General features: G+C 41.9%; 3 protein-coding genes across 3 annotated transcripts; 2 read left to right on the top strand and 1 right to left on the bottom strand.

The window, feature by feature from the left end:
- Nucleotides 1–175: 175 nt before the first annotated feature.
- LOC136710884 (endoribonuclease YbeY-like) lies at nt 176–6,349 on the bottom strand. The gene is made up of 5 exons (XM_066686747.1): nt 6,201–6,349; nt 5,846–6,111; nt 2,339–2,470; nt 1,544–1,612; nt 176–385 (listed from the first exon to the last, which is right to left on the bottom strand). The coding sequence occupies exons 1-5, from the start codon at nt 6,211–6,213 to the stop codon at nt 290–292; spliced, it is 576 nt and encodes a 191-aa protein (XP_066542844.1). The 5' UTR covers nt 6,214–6,349; the 3' UTR covers nt 176–289.
- Nucleotides 6,350–10,057: 3,708 nt separating this feature from the next.
- zgc:66484 (uncharacterized protein LOC327557 homolog) lies at nt 10,058–14,244 on the top strand. Its single transcript, XM_066641233.1, has 3 exons — nt 10,058–11,391; nt 11,475–11,658; nt 13,172–14,244. Exons 1-3 carry the CDS (start codon nt 10,208–10,210, stop codon nt 13,304–13,306), a joined length of 1,503 nt encoding a protein of 500 aa, XP_066497330.1. The 5' UTR covers nt 10,058–10,207; the 3' UTR covers nt 13,307–14,244.
- A 1,821-nt stretch (nt 14,245–16,065) lies between these two features.
- Nucleotides 16,066–18,990, top strand: LOC136664247 (spermine oxidase-like). The gene is made up of 3 exons (XM_066641360.1): nt 16,066–17,318; nt 17,417–17,600; nt 18,112–18,990. The coding sequence occupies exons 1-3, from the start codon at nt 16,159–16,161 to the stop codon at nt 18,238–18,240; spliced, it is 1,473 nt and encodes a 490-aa protein (XP_066497457.1). The 5' UTR covers nt 16,066–16,158; the 3' UTR covers nt 18,241–18,990.
- The last annotated feature ends 2,376 nt before the right edge of the window (nt 18,991–21,366 follow it).

Here is a 21,366-nt window from a genome sequence, read left to right as displayed (position 1 = left end):
TCTGGTTATGTTGTCTTTGTTTAGTGAAACACATCTTCAAAACTTTATTACTTTTTTCTAATTTTGCATTTTTCCGATTGCATTAAGATTGGGCTGAATAATAAATTCTGTTTGGTGTTTGAGGAAACTTTCATTAGTCGCAAAGTGTTCAGTCATTGATTTCCTAAAGACCATTTTAAAAATAAAATTTATTTAGAAAATAAATATAGATTTTGCTGCAATCAAGTATTTTTGAAGGTGATTTAATTTAATTCTACATTTAGTTGAGTTCAGTCATTCCAGAGGTTTGTCATCTCTCTCGAGTGGTTCTCTTCGTTAAAGGTTCAAGATGACCGCCAGTCAGCCTGTTGAATTCGCTCAGGATGTAACTTTCTCTCTGAAACATCTGTCAGTAGAAAAATAACATTTAAAAAACATGACATCACGTGTTTTTAAATATTTTTGGCTCAAATTTAATTGAAACTGAATTTATTTAAAAGGTCTAAGGGTGTGTTTATACGTGTTCCTTAGTCCAACCCCAAAAAACAAATGTATACTTCCAGTTGAGCTCTGGCTTAGTGTTCACAATGACAAATTTACAGGTAAAAAATAAAAGTATATTTTTGAGCCAGTCATTAAAACAATGCACCACACTGATGTTGATGCGTTTGTCGGGGTTGTGTATTCCTGCCGCCGGTACTGTTACCATATTGAAGCACCACAAGCCACTGGACAATGGACAAAGCATTCAACAGTCCAGGTCCTCATTGTTCCAGGTTTGTCTTCTGCTTATGGTTTTTAATGCATTCTATTGTCTCATGACCCCTTTAGAGCTGCATCTTGTGACATCACGTTTTGTTTTTGCTGAGGCTTGATGCCTTTGGTTCTTACTGTGTTCAATTAACTTCACAAGAATTAGCTTAGAGCCAACTGCACAGGCAGTCTCTCTCGCTCGCTCGTGTTCTCTCTCTCTCTCTCTGCTTGAGTGGTGTGTGCCAGAGTTTGAAAGGAAGTGTTGGCACTTGCACAAACAGCATTTTGTTTAAAATGTAACTTAAATTGTTATTTTTTTGGTCAAATATTAGACTCTCAAATGCTACGTTTCTGTGGATTAACCCTTTCCTGACCTATAAAGTGTATGATGAGATATTTACTTCATTTAAATCTAGGTTACTATACTGCGGATTGTGCTCTGGTATGTAGATTAGATTTACGTGTTTTTGAATTAGGTTAATCAGTGATATGATTCCTGCAGTTGCTTTCTGTTAGATCGGTTGTTGGGCTGAATGTTTCTAAAAATGCTTTTCATGGGGTACAGCCACAAGCAAGTATTGTACCCTAATGTTCTTGCAAAAAAACCTCACAATATACTTGGGTTAAGTAGTTATTTTGGGGGGGGGGGGTGTCTAGTGCCCGTCACCACCACTAAAGAAATGAGTGAACTCCACTGTGAAACTCCACATCGAATCCCTACAAATAACTTGCATCTCAGCGTCTGAATTACACAGAAATGTTACTGTTGGAATTCCCCTTTAAATTGGTTGCCAATATTTTTTTTGTTTACCTCATCCCACTCTTCATCTGTCTCGTGTCTATACCCCAGCAAGTGACAGATCCCATGTGCAGCAACTACCTGTAGGACATTAAAACTGGAGTAAGTGTTTTCTTTTAAACAAGTAAATATAAATATTTTTTATCCAACCAAAAACAAACACTACATGTAGTCCTCCTCCTAAAGCCACGCCCCTAAAACAAAGCTTGATTTTGTTGGACAGAGGTGTGCAACTCCTTTTCAAACATTATCCACCTTCTTATTTATACAAGAAAACACCTGACATTACCGTAATGGACAGATGCTGTGAAAGTTAATTCTGAATTTCTTAAGCGTAACATTTGCTGTCGAAACAGCAGCATCTCTACAGTTCCCGTGCATGTGAGCTGGTTAATGTAGGCAAGCAGGTGCCATCTCACATTTCACAGTCCTGTGGCAGATACAGAAAATGACACTCCTCAGACCATTTGGGAACAATCCCAGTTGCACAAAAGTATAGCCCAGAGAGTTTTATTTAAATGTGGACTAAGAGTATAAGTGTGTGTGTTGGTTTAACTCTTTCCAAATCTCTCCTCGTGGCATTTTAGAATGAGGTCATCACCAAATACCTAGATTTACAGAGGTTAATATATACTTCGTTATGTTGAATCAAGTGTGCTGTTAATTAAACAAATTCATACGATCGAGGAGAATTTATATTAAGATAATTATTTTGAATGGTCTTAGGTGCTTAAGACTTTAGGCTCGTATCTGAAACATGTCAATTATAACACATGCTTTTTCTAATTACCTTTCTGAGATACTTACTGTTAAGGTTCCATGAAAATCGCAGGATGTTTCTTTACACTGCTGCATCACATATTCCACTCCCAGGAATATATCTCCCAGATTAAATTCATCTCGGTAAAGTGCACATGGCAGCTTCCCTGGCCGCAGGTCCTCCAAGGAAACAAACGATTTATTTAAAATTTCACATGATGCACTGAATCTATTTAAAAGCACTAAACATTCAATGGGCGGCACGGTGGCGCAGCAGGTAGGTGTCGCTGTCACACAGCTCCAGGGACCTGGAGGTTGTGGGTTCGAGTCCCGCTCCAGGAGACTGTCTGTGAGGAGTGTGGTGTGTTCTCCCTGTGTTCTCCCTGTGTCTGCGTGGGTTTCCTCCGGGTGACTGTGAGGAGTGTGGTGTGTTCTCTCTATGTCTGCGTGGGTTTCCTCCGGGTGACTGTCTGTGAGGAGTGTGGTGTGTTCTCCCTGTGTCTGCGTGGGTTTCCTCTGGGTGACTGTCTGTGAGGAGTGTGGTGTGTTCTCCCTGTGTCTGCGTGGGTTTCCTCCGGGTGACTGTCTGTGAGGAGTGTGGTGTGTTCTCCCTGTGTTGGCGTGGGTTTCCTCCGGGTGACTGTCTGTGAGGAGTGTGGTGTGTTCTCCCTGTGTCTGCGTGGGTTTCCTCCGGGTGACTGTCTGTGAGGAGTGTGGTGTGTTCTCTTTGTGTTTGTGTGGGTTTCCTCCCAAAAACATTGGTAGGTGGATTGGGGACTCAAAAGTGTCCGTAGGTGTGTGTGTGTGTCTGTGTTGCCCTGTGAAGGACTGGCGCCCTCTCCAGGGTGTATTCTCGCCTTGCGCCCAATGATTCCAGGTAGGCTCTGCACCAGAGGCGATTGCTCTAAAACTGCACTCTAAAATGCCAAAAAATAAGTGATCAAATATATACTGTGGTGTACATGTAATTGAATAAATATGCACTACAACGCGCTCAACTTTTGTTCAGAATCAGCTTCTTATCACTGGTAAAGACACGGCTTTCCTCTCAATCATTCCCACAGCTTCACAGTGCTTTAAACAGTGAGGACCCTGAGCGTCCACAGAGTTCAATAGCGAAACGAGACGAGTCATTGGATAAATGCTGAGCTTTGTCCCGCCCATCGGACGCTCAGCGTCTCTGGGGGTCTATGGGGCAGTGGGCTGGCCCGGACGCTCAGCTTCTGCATGATGATTGATGATCTGTCTGAGGCTGAATCCCTTTTTGATTGACAGCGAAGTGAGCGAATCAGCGATCCTTTGGTGTAAAGAGCATTACATTTTCATTCTGTTCTGCGTTGAACCAGACTTTCTTAATCCTCTTAGCGGCATTTTCTTTGTTAAAAACTACTAGTGACAAATCGAGCTTCTATTTCTGGTGGGTTTTTTGTAGCTGCTTGTGTTTGGGGACTGACCTCTATCACTCTTTCTGACTTCTATCACAGTTTCTGTCCAGCGGGTGCTGCTGAGCCCCTCCACCGTCACACACACTCACAGGCGGACACACTTCACATGGGCCAAGGCCGTTTAAGCAGCCTAGCTCTGCTGGACATTGAGAGGACACTAGTCAAGTCCCTGGAAAAGACGCCTTGTTGGTACGACAGGGTCACAGATCATTTTCTTGAAAAGGAACGGAGGGTAGAATTTACGTATAAATAAACCGACACATTTTATGATGCAGGCCGAAATTGAGCTTCCTCTCCTTGAAAGACCAACATCCGCCACTGCTCTGGACCCACCGCGACCCTGAACTGGATAAGGGTTACAGATAATGAATGAATAAATATTCAATTTGCAGTGCATTTTAAAGGGGATTTCTATCAATATTTCAAACTGACTGCGCACTGATCAACATGACCACCTTGTTTCTACATTCATTGTCCACTCTCAGCTCCATTGATTCTACACCACTGAAACTCAGGGGTTGCTCTGCATACTTTGTCTACCCTCTTCTACAAAGGGTCAGGAACACCACATGACCCGACAGAGCAGGAATGACGGGTGGTAGATCATTCAGTACTGCAGTGACACGGATGTAGTAGCAGTGTGTTAGTTGCACTGGTCAGTGGACATTAAGAAAGTCAATGTAATTCATTAAGTACTTTAGTGAATCTGTACTTCACTGGAGTATTTTTATTGTGGGGGGGCCTTTTACCTTCCTTGTATTTTAATTTCATGTCTTACTTTTTACTCCAATAAGTTATGAGATGTTGTTACATTTGTCTACGCATAAAAAAATATTTTAATAACAAAAGAAATGCATAATCACACAAATCAGGTTACAGCACTTAGTTAAAGGTGGGCTGGTCTAGACAGCTCTCTCCAGGTTAAAGTCAGTGCAGAAGCATCAAGTGCCACCTGGAGTTCATGTCATAAGAATGGATTAGAATCCTAACTAGACCCTGCACCCCTGGCATTTTGTGAATTTATACAAACTCCATGTCAAATTTGTTCATAAACAAAGACCTAGAATTCTTAAAAGTTTGCATTCTGTGTTTTATGCTTCATACTTTTAATAGATAGCAGTGAAAGACTAATTAATGACATTGTAGTGAAATATTGGTGAAGCAAGGGTGACTCTTTTTACCTAAAATGAGTCGATTAATCTAGAGTCTTGTTACAAAAATGATAATAGGACACTATAGCCATAATAAATCATGATACTTGAGGACATTTGAAGACAATTTTTATACTTTTACTCAAGTGAAAAGTCTAAATGGGTGACTTGATTTACTGGAGTAATATTTTACCGTGGGTATCTGTACTTTTACTCAAGTACATGATTTGTGTACTCAGTCCACCACTGGTGCTGGTGTAGAGTGGATCAGACACAGCAGTGCTGCTGGAGTTTAAACACTGTGTCCACTCTTAGACACAACTACCTCGTTGCTCCACCTTGTAGAAGGAGTCAGGGACAGCACGGTGCTGAGAATGATCCATCATGAAAACGGTCCTGACCATTGAGGAACAGGATGAAACCAAGCAGAGAAACAGATGGACTACAGCTTGCAGATGTAGAACTACAGAGTGCTCCTGTGTGGTCAGTGGAGCTGAGAATGGGCAGTGCGTGTAGAAACAAGGAGGTAGTCACAATATTTTGGCTTAATTACTGTTTTAAAAAATTAGAAATTGAACAAATTGATGATTTCCACAAAAAGCTCAGAAACCAACCCTGTTCAAGATCAGATTTAAGATAAAATAATCATCCTATCACCCACTTTCCTGCTGAATGTACTCTGAAGTGTGCTGATATAACACTGTTTTTCTCCCATTCTTAATTTTATGAAAGAATCCTGACATCATCAGATACTTTAAGCCTGTGTCTAACGCCCCCTTGCGTGGGACCCTCTTAATGCACTTTAAATGCTTTCAAGCAATTAGATTCTTCTGCTCTTGAAATGACCGCTTTTGTTTAAACGTAAATAAAATGATAACTGCTCATAAACCACTCTCATTAAAGCGGTAAGCTGACTGTTAATGATTGTAGTGAAGGACGTGGGTGTCGTATGGTGTTACCTCGTGAAACGGGAAGGACAGCACGTCTGTGGGTTTGTTCTTCTTCCTGTAGGTCCTGTTGAGGTGTTGTATTTTGCGGTTGTCCACACAGATAATTCCCAGGTCAAATTTCTGGACACCTAAGATGAGCCTGAGTGTCTCTACGTCTTTCCGGAGTCTAGCGCGCCGCAGGGGAACAACGTGTTGAAGGTTTCTCAGAACTACACCCATAATGTGAACCAATGGGAGAAGACTCGTGAGTGTTCGACCGTTACCCTTTGTTAACGCTGGGAATCAGAAAGTGATTCGGTTCAGGATTACAGTTCAAAACACAGATAAATCATTGTGCCGACCAGCCAGGACTGCCCTCATTCACCTGTTAGACTCATTTCTGAATTTTTGAGAGGAAACGAACATATCTGAACACCGGCCGGCTGCGTTGTTTCTCTTCGGGATTTAAACAGCAGTGGACAGGAAACACTACTGCAACATGGTTGCCATGTCTGCGTGAAATCCCCCCAAATAAACCTGGCGAGAAAATGGCAATGTCCTTAATGTAAGCGCATATATATATATACTGCTACAGTATATTATCGTTACACTTATATAGCGCCTTTCTAGATACCCAAGGACGCTTTACAATCTACACTGCTCAGAACGCTCAATTCACACACACATACTGGTATATCGAGCTATATATATATATATATTAACATATACAATACTTCTGTAATGCACCTGCAATATCCGTGTTTAGCAAACAATATATACAGTTTTTTTAATTTAAAGCTGCCAGGTGGAGAAATAAATGTGCTGAACCTGAGACCTGGTGTTTGTGGGTTCGAGTCCTGCTCCGGGTGACTGTCTGTGAGGAGTGTGGTGTGATCTCTCTGTGTCTGCGTGGGTTTCCTCCGGGTGACTGTCTGTGAGGAGTGTGGGGTGTTCTCCCTGTGTCTGCGTGGGTTTCCTCCGGGTGACTGTCTGTGAGGAGTGTGGGGTGTTCTCCCTGCGTCTGCGTGGGTTTCCTCCGGGTGACTGTCTGTGAGGAGTGTGGGGTGTTCTCCCTCTGTCTGCGTGGGTTTCCTCCGGGTGACTGTCTGTGAGGAGTGTGGGGTGTTCTCCCTGCGTCTGCGTGGGTTTCCTCCGGGTGACTGTCTGTGAGGAGTGTGGTGTGTTCTCCCTGTGTCTGCGTGGGTTTCCTCCGGGTGACTGTCTGTGAGGAGTGTGGGGTGTTCTCCCTGTGTCTGCGTGGGTTTCCTCCGGGTGACTGTCTGTGAGGAGTGTGGGGTGTTCTCCCTCTGTCTGCGTGGGTTTCCTCCGGGTGACTGTCTGTGAGGAGTGTGGGGTGTTCTCCCTGCGTCTGCGTGGGTTTCCTCCGGGTGACTGTCTGTGAGGAGTGTGGGGTGTTCTCCCTCTGTCTGCGTGGGTTTCCTCCGGGTGACTGTCTGTGAGGAGTGTGGGGTGTTCTCCCTGCGTCTGCGTGGGTTTCCTCCGGGTGACTGTCTGTGAGGAGTGTGGTGTGATCTCTCTGTGTCTGCGTGGGTTTCCTCCGGGTGACTGTCTGTGAGGAGTGTGGTGTGTTCTCTCTGTGTCTGCGTGGGTTTCCTCCGGGTTACTGTCTGTGAGGAGTGTGATGTGTTCTCCCTGTGTCTGCGTGGGTTTCCTCCGGGTGACTGTCTGTGAGGAGTGTGGGGTGTTCTCCCTGTGTCTGCGTGGGTTTCCTCCGGGTGACTGTCTGTGAGGAGTGTGGGGTGTTCTCCCTGTGTCTGCATGGGTTTCCTCCGGGTGACTGTCTGTGAGGAGTGTGGGGTGTTCTCCCTGCGTCTGCGTGGGTTTCCTCCGGGTGACTGTCTGTGAGGAGTGTGGTGTGATCTCTCTGTGTCTGCGTGGGTTTCCTCCGGGTGACTGTCTGTGAGGAGTGTGGTGTGTTCTCTCTGTGTCTGCGTGGGTTTCCTCCGGGTTACTGTCTGTGAGGAGTGTGATGTGTTCTCCCTGTGTCTGCGTGGGTTTCCTCCGGGTGACTGTCTGTGAGGAGTGTGGGGTGTTCTCCCTGTGTCTGCGTGGGTTTCCTCCGGGTGACTGTCTGTGAGGAGTGTGGGGTGTTCTCCCTGCGTCTGCGTGGGTGCTCCGGTTTCCTCCCACAGTCCAAAAACACACGTTGGTAGGTGGATTGGCGACTCAAAAGTATCCGTAGGTGTGAGTGTGTGTGTGTGTGTGTGTGTGTGTGTGTATTGCCCTGTGAAGCACTGGCGCCCCCTCCAGGGTGTATTCCCGCCTTGCGCCCAATGATTCCAGGTAGGCTCTGGACACACCGCGACCCTGAACTGGATAAGGGTTACGGACAATGAATGAATGATTTATCATACGGTTCATCACTGTGAGCCCTTCATAAATGACACAAACATACTTTTTGTGAGATGTATAGACATCTGATGTAGTTCAAATTCCAATCCAATCAAGGCCTTTTAGTCCAACATCAGTGTCTGACCGCACAAATTCACTTCTGGAAGAATGGTCAAAAATTCCTATTAACACACTCCTACACCTTGTGGAAAACCATCCAAGAAGAGTGAAAGCTGTTGTAGCTGCAAAGGATGGGCTGACATCACATAAATCCCTATGGATTAAGAATGGGATGTCAGTTAAGTTCATATGTGAGCGAGGGCAGATGAGTGAAAACTTTTGGCAATATCAGGGTGACCAGACGTCCTCTTTTACCCGGACATGTCCTCTTTTTTAGACTTAAAAAAATGTCCGGGTGGAATTTCACAAACGTCCGGCATTTTGTTTTTCTAGAGCTTACATAGAACTTCCAGAAGTTTCGTTCACAAACTAGTCCCGCCCTCCCCTACTCCGATTGGTTCGCTTGAGTGAGAAGGGGGCGTGGTGAAGTAGCCTAGAATCTTCTGATTGGACGGTCTGACTGTAGAGCTACCGTTATTGGTCGATAACCTTCTCTGTAAACATTTAATTGGTCAGTCTGCACGTCAGTAGTCCTTGTTTACGTCAGGCAAAGCTCATGTACCCACCCTCATCTCAAGCAGCTGTGCCGAAACGGAAATGTAAGTTCTGGAATCAATGATGTGGCTTTTTAACTCTCCCTTTATTATCATTCTGCTACTAATTGTTACATGGTGTAAACATAGGGTACTGGTCACTTTGGCCTATCATATGTGAACACCTCCATGACGTATGTTTTGGAATAGGATGTCAAGCCCATAAATGTCCATATACTTTTGGCTGTGTATTTAAGTGTTCGTGCCCAGGTTGTCACATGACCAAGGAAGGAGTGTTGTATGTGGAAATAGTTTAATTATGGTTGTGGTGTTTTGTAGATACAATGCTTGGGCATTTAACATGTAATCTGATATCATCCCACTGTTGTACAGCCAATGTTTGTAACAACTTCACCCTGTTTTTGTTGGAGAGCTACATATTAAAACATATTTACTGGAGATATACTGTCGAGAACTTACAAAATATGACATGTAGGTAACTCGGGTTAATAAGAAGATGTTAATGTTAAAAAGTGTGTTTTAATGTCACCACGATGAAAATTGGAAAGCATTTTGATCCTTAATGTGTAGTATTTCCAAATGAAACATGACGCTTGAACGGGATGAAATATGGGTGGGTTATATTGTGTGTGTGTATATATATATATATATTATATCACATAGCACATTAAATTGTACTTGTATTGAACTAGGACACAAACCAACAAGATACATTTTCTTGATTTGAACTTGACTTCAGTGTCTAATGAGTCTTTTGTGATGGAAGCTAAGTGAAGTGTGGAGCTTGACACACATTTTAGATCCTGAGCCAGACTCTTTGCCTTTAGAATTCTAACTGAGGAAAGCGTATTTGTAAAAATGTTTTTATCACAAATGTGAACAATGCAGTTAAACCTCCCCTGACCTTAAATACAATGTTGGAAAATCATTAGCTTCAGCTTTTAAACAAATAGACAGTATATTTCCTGCTGCTATAGAGAGTAAAATAGGACTTCTCTTGTGATGTCCACTAGTTTAACTTCACAACCTTCCACAGCAGCGTTAATGGTGACAGGACCCTATCTGTGCTACCCTCAAGTTTATACCTTTATCCCATATTGCAGTCACATTGGCTCCAAAGGTTACATATTTCATAACTCACACTATGATACTGTTGTTTAAATGGCAGTTGGTGTCTAGTTCATACAGCGCAGAACCCTTAACATTCAATATTGCTATCTGCAATCAGCTTATGTGAGTAATATTTTATGTATTTTAAAATCAGTGTACTTATATTACACTTTAATGACTACAAAAACATAATGAAAGGGAACATTTCTAAATCTTGATTTATTTTTCTGTTTCACAGCAGCCTTCACTAGTAACTATGAGTGTGTCCAGAGATGCCAAGGTTGTGGTTGTGGGTGCAGGATTTGCAGGTTTGGCTGCAGCAGCTACTCTGTTCCAGGCTGGTTTTCAGCATGTCCGGATCCTTGAGGCGAACGGACGAGTAGGAGGCAGAGTCCACACCACCAGACCATTCAGCAAGAATGTTATCGAACTTGGCGCCAACTGGATTCATGGACAGGACAGGAACCCCCTTTTTCAACTAGCAAAAGAGCATGATTTGTTGGCTGAAGTGATGACGGCCAGTAAAGTAATGTGCTTGCCTTGCTCAGTATCACCTCGTGATTACTTTTTTAAAGAAGATGGGAAGCAGCTCCCTGCTGAAGTCGTTGATCAGGTGTGCTCTCTGTTCAGTAAACTCACCTCAAAGGCCTTTGAATCAGAGCTGGAAGACAGACACCGGGTCCTAAGTCTGGGTAGTTATCTTGATGCTGCCTTTGCTGAATCTGTTTTAGCGCCTTCAGAAGATGAACAGAGGATTTTTGAGTGGTGCAAGAGAAGTGAATGCACAGATGAGGCAAGTTCATCTCTGTATGAAGTCTCTGCATCGCAGATTGGTTATTACATTGCCCTTGAAGGGGGCTTTTTTAATTCTTTGGGTCCTGGGGGCTACCAAGCTATACTGGATATTATTTTGAAACATATGCCTTCAGGAAGTATCCTCACCAATAAACCAGTGAAGGGTATCCAGTGGGACTGGAAGGAAGAATCTCAGGACCTGGGAGATATGAGCTGTCCTGTGAAAGTGATCTGTGAGAATGATGAAATATTTGAAGCTGACCACGTGATTGTGACTGTGCCTTTGGGGGTTTTAAAGCAAAAGGCAGCATCCCTGTTTAAACCCTCCTTACCAAAGTCTAAACTGGATGCTATTGAGAGGCTTGGCTTTGGTGTAGTCGACAAGATCTTCCTGTGTTTCAATGAGAGGTTTTGGCCAGAAGATTGTGCTGGAATCCAACTTGTTTGGGATGAAGGCCCTGAAGATAAGTCAGTGTACACTTCCCAAACTGAAGGAGAAACCTGGAAAGAGACGTGGTTTAAGAAGATCTGTGGCTTTGATACTTTGGCCCGTCATCCTACTGTGCTCTGTGGCTGGATTACAGGCAGAGAAGCCCTTCATATGGAGACACTTCAGGACAGTGAGGTTGGGGAGACCTGTGTGAGGTAAAACATATCAAATAGTTTTGAAGTTTATGTTCTACTAGTAAAATATAAGATTCCTGAAACTTTGTGCTTTATTTTGAAAGATTGCTCAGGTCCTTCAGTGGCTGGTCTGTTCCTGACGTAGCCCAAGTGCTCATCTCGAGGTGGGGTTGTGATCCTCATGCTCTTGGTTCCTATACATTTGTTCCTCACAATGTGAATGGAGTGAAGGAGCATGAGGCACTGGCAGCACCTCTGCCCCTTCAGAGTAAAGTCCCTGAAAGCAAGGTATATATATTTTTTCTACCATCTTTGCTAATGTAAATTAAAGGCAATGTCTATGTTTGTGGGGAACGACAGTAATCCCTGCTTTGTTTATGTTCAGAAGCTTTTAAGGTGGAAAGGTATGTTTGAGGAGAAAACAAATGTTGCTTATGCTTGGCAGAAATTGAACATGTTTGTTAGGTTTACTCACGTTTGAATCATCACAGAAACATGTGTTCATTTCTATTTTGATTTAATCATTTGTAATTGCAGTTGTTTTGTTCTTTATCACTTGCACTCTGTGTTTTACTTTAGCTACTAGTAATAGCTACTACTATTACTTTAGTTAGCTAGGGTGACCAGATCTGAGACGGAGAAAAAGAGGACACGTCTCGGGGGGTGGGGTTGTGTTCTTAGTTGAACCTATGTGTGCTTTTAGGTCCTTTACACCTTTATTTGCTGCACATGGGAAAACATGGGAGTTTCTTTTTTAATTCATCAGAGAACTTACATTTCCGTTTCGGCACAGCTGCTCGAGATGAGGGTGGGTACATGAGCTTTGCCTGACATAGACAAGGACTACTGACGTGCAGACTGACCAATTAAATGTTTACAGAGAAGGTTATCGACCAATAACGGTAGCTCTACAGTCAGACCGTCCAATCAGAAGATTTTAGGCTACTTCACCACGCCCCCTTCTCACTCAAGCGAACCAATCGGAGTAGGGGAGGGCGGGACTAGTTTGTGAACGAAACTTCTGGAAGTTCTATGTAAACTCTAGAAAAACAACATCCTGGACGTTTGTGAAATTCCACCCGGACATTTTTTTAAGTCTAAAAAAGAGGACGTCTGGTCACCATAGTTTAGTGCTCTCCAGAATTTACTCAGTTCCAACTGAAATAATCTGAAACAGCAAAAATAAGTCTATATTCCCAACCTATGGAACAGGAATAATAAGGAATAATAAAATCCCCATTTCTTTCCATGATTTTCAACATTTGGAGATCTCTTCATATTTTCTCTGCTGTGAGCAGAGAGAGAGGAAGCCTAGCATGTCTGACTAATTTTTTATTTTTTTAAACTCGTTTACTGACATTTTGTAAACACCTAAACATAGAAAACGGTGTTACACTGAACTCTTTGATCGTCAGGTTCTGTGACCCTAGGGGTGCTACTTCATAGCCTTGGCATAAGAGAAACAAATCCTGACAGCTACCCTTAGAACTAGTTACCCAACTGAATCTACACAAAGTAAGGCAACCTTCCTGATGAAGTACATTTATGTAATTAATATTCAGTCTCACTCAAGTGTCCAGTCTTAATAGCCTTGGGATTCTGAAAGCTGCCAGAATTTGTGACCACTATCTCAAGGCTATGAAGACTGGAGAGTTAGCAAATGGTGAGGAAAGAGTGGTGAGATTTATACAAAGTTTTTTTTTTTTTGTTGAAATTGTGAACATCAGCTTTGTTACAGTGTATTTTCTTGACTTGTTAAAAATAAATCAGCATCAAACTAACAGGCTGTCTGTATGTGAAGCCTCTGCAGGTGCTGTTTGCAGGGGAAGCCACTCATGTGAACTTCTACACCACCACGCATGGAGCCTACCTCTCAGGAGTCAGAGAAGCGCAGAGACTCATAAACCACTACAGAGACAAGAAACTCAGTCCATAGAGAACAATAATCACATGCATTTTTGTGGCATTTTTTATTTTTTATGGCTGGTCAATAATTGAGAGGCTGTATGTAAAGATGATTTTTGCATTTACAAAGACACGAGTTGTAGGAGGGTAAGAAGTGTTATGTTGCAAAACACTTTTAAATGCCACATTAGCAGTGTTGAGAATTAAAGGCTAAGCACCACTTACTGACAGATATAAGTATGAATTAAAATGAAAATAGCAGCTTAATTTGCTTTAAAACTGACAATTTTATTAAATTGACGGAAAAACGCGACCGTGACGTCACTGGTGGACAACAGCCGAACAACGGAGAAACGCCGCGGTAAAACACCGTTATGACTGACTGTTATGACAGTATCTAGCTAAATAACCAACATTATTCATGACAATAGCCTAGCAATAAGCTAAACTCAAATGTAGAGGTACCGTTATTCTTGTAAATGTGATTGAAGTCGAACTCGAATTCATCCGACACTATAAACCTCCGTAATGCAGCTACGTAGCCGAGTATAATCTGAGCACCGAGTTTAGCGAGTCAAGCTAACGTTAACTAACACCAACTAAAACAGGCGAAGTGAGTGTCCTCACCCTGTTTACCTCCATGTTACAGAGGCTCTTATACACCTTTCGTTGGTGTCCTTACATGCCCAAGAGACCAACTTTTAAACCTTATTCCTTGAATTAGTAAGAAATAACATGTTTTCTGACTATCAATAAACACAAGTTAGGAACTCAAATTCCACTGTATTTTTTTTGTTTGACACTTTCATAGAGCTGCTGCTTAGCCTTTAAGCCAGTTTGGAACTGTGTGCAATGTGCACAATGAAAGAAACTTTCCTTTTTCTTTGAGCACTGATTGCTTTACAAATAATAAATGTACTTGGGATTAAATGGATGTCATATATTTAACTAAATAAGAATGGGATTTCTACACACACCAGTTTCAGTGAACTGTCAGTTACATTCAGATTTTGTTGGAATCACGGTACAAAGAACAAGGCAGTAATGAATTCACATTCAATCAATTTACTACAAGACAGTGAACACCTAATTGAAACACTTCCCTTCTTTCTTACCTTTTGTTCTCATCAGTGTCTTTTTCTCCCATTGATGTATAAATGTACTTGGTTCTTACAAGTCACAGCAAATTATTTAGCATTTGAATTAAAGTTTAGTTTGCAGAGAGACTTAAATGCTATACATTCATTCACTCATCCATTCATTCCTTTTCTGTAACAACTTATCCAGTTCAGGGTTGCAGTGTGTTCTACCTGGAATCACTGGGTGCAAGGCAGGAACACACCCTGGAGGGGGCGCCAGAATTTTGCTATACATTTATTCAAATCTGTTCATTGTAATAGCTGATGTTGAAGGTGATAACACTAGAAAAGGGTGGTAAATTGATCTAAATGTGGGGTTTAACATCAGTAACTTACATAACTAGCCAATCAGAGATTTGATTTCAAAGAACACTGTTTAAGCTCGAGTGTTTCAGCCTTTAAGTGAAATTCAGTTGATGATGGATAATTAATGTTAGTATTTGCACCTCAACTTCAAACCATGACATGAGTGCTAAAAAGTCACAGTGGGTCCAGAGCCTACCTGGAATCATTGGGCACAAGGCGGGAATACACCCTGGAGGGGGCACCAGTCCTTCACAGGGCAACACAGACACACACACACATTCACTCACACTCGCACCTACGGACACTTTTTGAGTTGCACCCGGAGGGAACCCACGCAGACACAGAGAGAACACACCACACTCCTCACAGACAGTCCCCTGTAGGAAACCCACGCAGACACAGGGAGAACACACCACACTCCTCACAGACAGTCACCCGGAGCGGGAATCAAACCCACAGGTCCCTGGAGCTGTGTGACTGCGACACTACTTGCTGCGCCACCCACGTTAGTATTTAGTATTTATGTATTCTAAAATACTAAATGTGCACTGCTGCAATACTGTTTACGTTATTTACTTAAAAGTACAGTAGACGAGACCCCTGGGGTTACCCAGGACATTTCTAAAAGGGAGAAAATCATTGTATTTGATGTTCTTGATGCTTAATCAGTTAATACTTTAACACAGACCAGTCACACAAGGCCAGCACACTTTCATCTGGGGCATTGGGCAGCTATCTCAAAACGGGCAGATCTATTCACAAAATAATCCTACATGTTTTATATGTAAATAAATATAGAGTGTTTTCTAATTAGAAAGGAGTAAAGCTGAAGTTAACATTTATAAACTGTAAAAACCAGACTTGTTCACCATGGCCTCAACCAAATGGTGCCACCTCAGCCTTCTGTTGAAGATCTCTGCCAAAGGTCAGAGTTAAAGGTCTGAATGAGGTAGTAATCACAAGTCTGTACTGTATTTTGACATGAAAAGCAACTCAAACTAAGGGTTTATATATATTTTTTACTTCTATAAACATGGTACGTAAGCATGACCTTTTATTTATGACAGATCAGTGGCAGCAGAGTGAGTTTGATGTTGCCACAGTGATTTATTTGGAGTTAAAGTCACATGCAGATTCACATGCGCTTTGATATCTACCTTATGGGTGTGTCACATGAGCCTGGAATGTATGTATATGTTTCAAAGGTGACTCACACAGCACTCCCTGAGCAGGTGTTTGTTCAGTACTGCAGTATAAAGGCAGTGTACATGCTGCAGAGATCGCAACACCTAGAATTTGATGTGAGTAGCATTTTTCTAATGAAGTTATAATCTGTTTAACTGATAGTGTAACCATGTGGTCTGCATAATAGCTTCAAAATAAACGATTTTAATTTAATTCATTAATTTTGCTCATTGATCTCAGAAAAACAGCAAATATGAGTGCGTCTGTAGATGCCAAAGTTGTGGTGGTTGGTGCTGGTTTTGCGGGTTTGGCTGCAGCACTCACACTGGTCGAGGCTGGATTTCGTCGTGTCCAAATCCTCGAGGCTAACGGACGTGTAGGAGGTAGAGTTTGCACCACTAAACCATTTACAAAGAATATTATAGAATTTGGTGCAAATTGGATCCATGGACAGAAAGGAAACCCTCTCTTCCAGCTCGCAAAAGATCACAACCTGCTAGCCGAGGAATCTTTGGACGTTGATTCTGATGATTCTGAAGATTACTTTTTTAAGGAAGGTGGGAAGCATCTCAAGAAAAAGCTTGCTGACCAGGTCACGTTTCTGTTTGAGGAACTAACCACTAAGGCCTCAGAGTCAGATGTGGAACACGAGTATAAAGGCTTGAGCTTAGGGGATTACCTTGATGTTGAATTTGCAGCATCTCCTTTAGCGTCTTCGAAAGATGGATCAAGGATTTTTGAGTGGTGCAAGAGAAGCGAATGCACAGATGAAGCAACAACTTCCCTCTTTGAAGTGTCTGCATCTCAGCTCAGTGAATATATTGACTTGGATGGAGATTTTTATAATTCCTTGGGTCCAGAGGGTTATCAAGCAATATTAGACCTTCTTTTAAAAGTTCTGCCTTCAGGGACCATCCAGACCAATAAACCAGTGAAGACCATCCAGTGGGATTCTCCGGGCTCTGAGAGCAGAGAAGTGAGTTGCCCTGTGAAAGTGATCTGTGAGAATGAAGAGGGTTTTGAAGCTGACCACGTGATCGTGACTGTGTCTTTGGGGGTTTTAAAGCAACAGGCTGCAGCCATGTTTGACCCTGCGTTGCCAAAGTCTAAACTGGATGCTATTGAGAGGCTTGGCTTTGGTGTAGTCGACAAGATCTTCCTGTGTTTCAATGAGAAGTTTTGGCCAGAAGATTGTGCTGGAATCCAACTTGTTTGGGATGAAGGCCCTGAAGATAAGTCAGTGTACACTTCCCAAATTGAAGGAGAAACCTGGAAAGAGACGTGGTTTAAGAAGATCTGTGGCTTTGATACTGTGGCCCGTCATCCTACTGTGCTCTGTGGCTGGATTACAGGCAGAGAAGCCCTTCATATGGAGACACTTCAGGACAGTGAGGTGAAAGATACCTGCTTGAGGTAGAGTGCGTCTTTTTGTCTCACAAATGAATGACTTGAAGTTTTTGGGTTTTTTTTTTATGAAACATTGCTAACAGTTATTCCTAATGTTTATAAAGACTGCTGAGGTCGTTCAGTGGCTGGTCTGTTCCTGATGTGTCCAAAGTGCTGATCTCCAGGTGGGGTCATGACCACAGGGTCTTTGGTTCTTATTCATTCGTTCCAAAGGGTGTGAATGGTGTGAAGAGACAGAAGGCACTAGCAGCACCTCTTCCTCCACAGGATAAAGGCTCAAATAGCAAGGTAACACTACATTCATCATCTAAAGCACAGTTCCATATGTGTGGTTAATATATGGTTTGGAACTTAAAGAAACACAAAATATTGTTTTAAATTGACAATTATTTTCCATTTTTGTGATGATTTACTTTTTATTTCCTCAAGATTTTCAAGTGCATAAAACTTTAAGGTGGAGACATTGGCACGAGTTGTAGAATTAGATGTTGCCTTGTAATTAGCTCATGACAGAACACGTACAGGGATTCAAGTGTCCACGTTTTTTTGATGGTGTAAGGTGCTGTTGGTGTAACAACCCTGCTATTTAGGATGTTGAAAGGTAGTGCATTTGTGGGAGAGACTAAGGAACTGTGCCTGGTATCGAATTAGGGCCAGCATTTGTAAAGCTTATGAGTGCGTATCTCTGTGGTTTACTCTGGCTTAATGAGAGAAGCAAATACTAGATGAGCGCGCATTGTGTGTTGAATTCCAACTTTAAAACAACAAAAAGGTCATTTTAAATTGTGTGTATGTGAAGCCTCTGCAGGTGCTGTTTGCAGGGGAAGCCACTCATGTGAACTTCTACACCACCACGCATGGAGCCTACCTCTCAGGAGTCAGAGAAGCGCAGAGACTCATAAACCACTACACGAACAAGAGACAGTAATTTCCTGTTTTTGTTTTTAAACCAAAACCACTAAGCTTTTCAAGAATATTTGAATGGGGGATTCATTGACATTATCAGATGCCGTCGCATCAGTAATCATATAAACATAGACTAAACCGATTATGTAGCCATTTACAATTAGAAATTACATCTCTTAACTCTACTGTTGCCCATATATTTTGTAAGTTAATGTCCTGTGTTACAGGAGCTGAGATGTACTTCAGACAGAGATTAAACTGTTTTTCATCAGATGGCGATGTCATACAACCTCATTTTTGGTAACTTACAAGGCAGTTGTGCACAAAATATTTCAGCCTTTGGTCTGTATCATGTACCACCCTTAAACATTCACATCATGTACAAAACTTTGTAGTCATCTTTTGAATGAGTGAACTCATTTAATCAGCTGTGGTCACAGATGTTCAGTACGACACACACAGCTTGTATCATGAGGAATGCTACTAATTAAATGAAACTGGGCTGTCTGGAGTTGCGGCACATGCCTTTAAGGTTACCATACTCAATACCAACTGTGGGCTGAAGGGGTATACAGGCCTCCAGCACTGGGTTGTGGAGCAGTGAAGCAGTATTTTCTGGAGTGAGGGAGCAGAGTTGATATTTGGTGCCTAAACTAATGCTTGTGACTTAATTGAGAATAGGAGGATAGCCTGCAACCCACACACTCAGCTCTACTGCGCATCCCATAAATGCATGTCCCTTACAAATGTGGTACCATTTAAAAGGGAAATTATTAGGCTTTCAAACGAAGAAATAATCAATCACAATTTTCCTTAATTTTTGTGCTGTTTATAAAACACGGTTCTATAATAAAAGCTTGCAAATGTTGACCTCTCCTTCTGGAGCAGAAAACGTGTTTCTTTGAGACCTACCACTGGACTTTAAAATCAATGTTTTACCTTTACAGGTTCATTTACACTGTGTGTGTGTTTAGTGACAATGATGCACTGTACAGCAGCTTTTATCTAAGAATGTAGTACGCCACTTTTATGCCAAACTTAATGAAAGAATTGCCACATAAGTTCCAAGTGAACACCCCCAATGTTATTGAAGACCAGAAGCCACTGTTGAGTGAATATAACGTGAGAAATCTTCAAGCTTTTGAAAAACAATTGTAACTTAACAGAGCCCCTGAATCAAGAAATGGAATCTGAAACTGTATCATTCATGGAGGAATACTTACATTAATTTTGCACAGAACTGCATTCAAATTCTATGGCCCTGAAGTCATTTGAGACGAAGTGAAAGACAATGGAAACATATTTTGGGGTGAGACAAGTCCAGACAAGTCTATGTGCCAAAAATGAAAAAGACTATGCAAAGTTTTACCAAAGAAAAGTGCAAAAGCTAGCATCTGTGATGGCACTGGGGTTCATCAGTGCCCATGGCTTTGGTGACTTGCAGATGTGAATGTACCATTGATGCAGAGGCTTCTACTGGAATGTTGCCCTCAGGATATTGTCTTTTCCCAGGAACCCCATGTCCGTTTCAGCAGACCTCATTCTGCATGAGTTAAATCAGCATGGCTTTGTAGAGTGTGTGTGCCTGCCTGCAGTCCAGATCTGTCTTCTTTTGGAAATGAATACCTCATCATGAGGAGGAGGAGAATCAGATGTGACCACAGACGTTTGAGCAGCTCAAGTATTGATTACAGCAAGAATGAACAAAAATTTCACTTAAAAAGAACAATTTAAATAAAGCCTGATGTGTACAGAGAGAGATTAGTCTCAAAATACTTTACAAATGCGTAAATGTTAATCCACAAATGAACACATCACACTCTGTGTCTCAGTCTGCAGTTTGTACAAATACAGTTACATTCATAAATACCTGTTTTTGTTTTTCATAAATATATCATACTTTTATGTGGAAAATAAAAACATTTGTTTAAATTTAAATTGCAAATATTTCTAAAGTTGAAGTCTCGAATTTAAAATTTATTTGTAAGTTGTTGAATCTGCGTTTGTGAATCGAGTCACTCACGAGTTCTCCGTGACGTGCATTTATTCATTTCCTCTCGCGGGTTTTTGGATTTTGAAACTTTTCTTTCGCATTTCACCGGATCCACACACAAATGCAGCCTGATCTACAAATGTGGCCAGCAGGCGAACAAACCACCGCTAGAGGGCACTGTTGTTTCCCCCACTGTCTCAGGACTGACCTGTTGCTCTCAGGGCTGCAGCAAAACAACCCCCTGTATGCGGGACTATGACTCCATTGGCTGCCGCAGTAAATGATAGCCAGCTAACTCTGGCTGATGATTGGCTAAATAAAAGTGATGACCAATGAGAAGCGCATATTCTGTTGAAGAGCCGTGCGGTATCTGCCCCTCCCTCTGGCTGAGAGAGAGCATCTGTTTGAAACAAATTACCACATCATAAACACATCAGTCCTGTATCAGTCCAATAATCAACCCGCTCTTAGTCCAAATACCGGATGATTTTCATGTATTTTATTTGACAACCCTAGTCTGCGGGGAAATTAGGGAAGTTCCGTTGGATTTTAACGTCGTTAAATTTAGGGCACCTTCAAAAGTGTTCCCCGGTGGTCCCCCTCCTAACTGTCTGTGATATGAAGCTGAATTCAGCGGATTGGGCGGCATTTTGTTCGAACTTCCACATTAAATGTTGCGAAAATGCGTCTATTTAAGTTGGCCCCCACGTCCTAAAACAACAGTGCCACTCAGCGGTAGCCTGTTCGCCTACTGGCCACTTCTGTAGATCAGACTGCGTTTGTATTTGGATCTGATGAAACGCAGAAGGAAAGTCTCAAAATCTAAAAACTCGCGAGAGGAAATGAATTCTCGAGAGGAAAACTCGTGAGTGACTCGATTCACAAACGCAGATTCAACAACTTACAAATACATTTAAAAATTTAGACTTCGACTTTACAAATATTTGCGATGTAAATTTAAACAAATGTATTTATTTTAATTAAACTTGTGATATATCTATGAAAAACAAAAACAGGTATTTATGATTGTAACTGTATTTGTACAAACTGCAGACTGAGACAGTGGGATGTGTTCATTTGTAAACAAATTTGTGACTTGTGTTTAATTTGTGGATTAATATTTACGCATTTGTAAAGTATTTTGAGACTAATCTC

This window comes from Hoplias malabaricus, chromosome 12 (genome assembly GCF_029633855.1).
Source record: "Hoplias malabaricus isolate fHopMal1 chromosome 12, fHopMal1.hap1, whole genome shotgun sequence".
Taxonomy (NCBI): domain Eukaryota; kingdom Metazoa; phylum Chordata; class Actinopteri; order Characiformes; family Erythrinidae; genus Hoplias; species Hoplias malabaricus.
The sequence above is the reverse complement of the archived record's forward strand: the minus strand, read 5'-3'. Positions and strand labels throughout refer to the sequence as shown.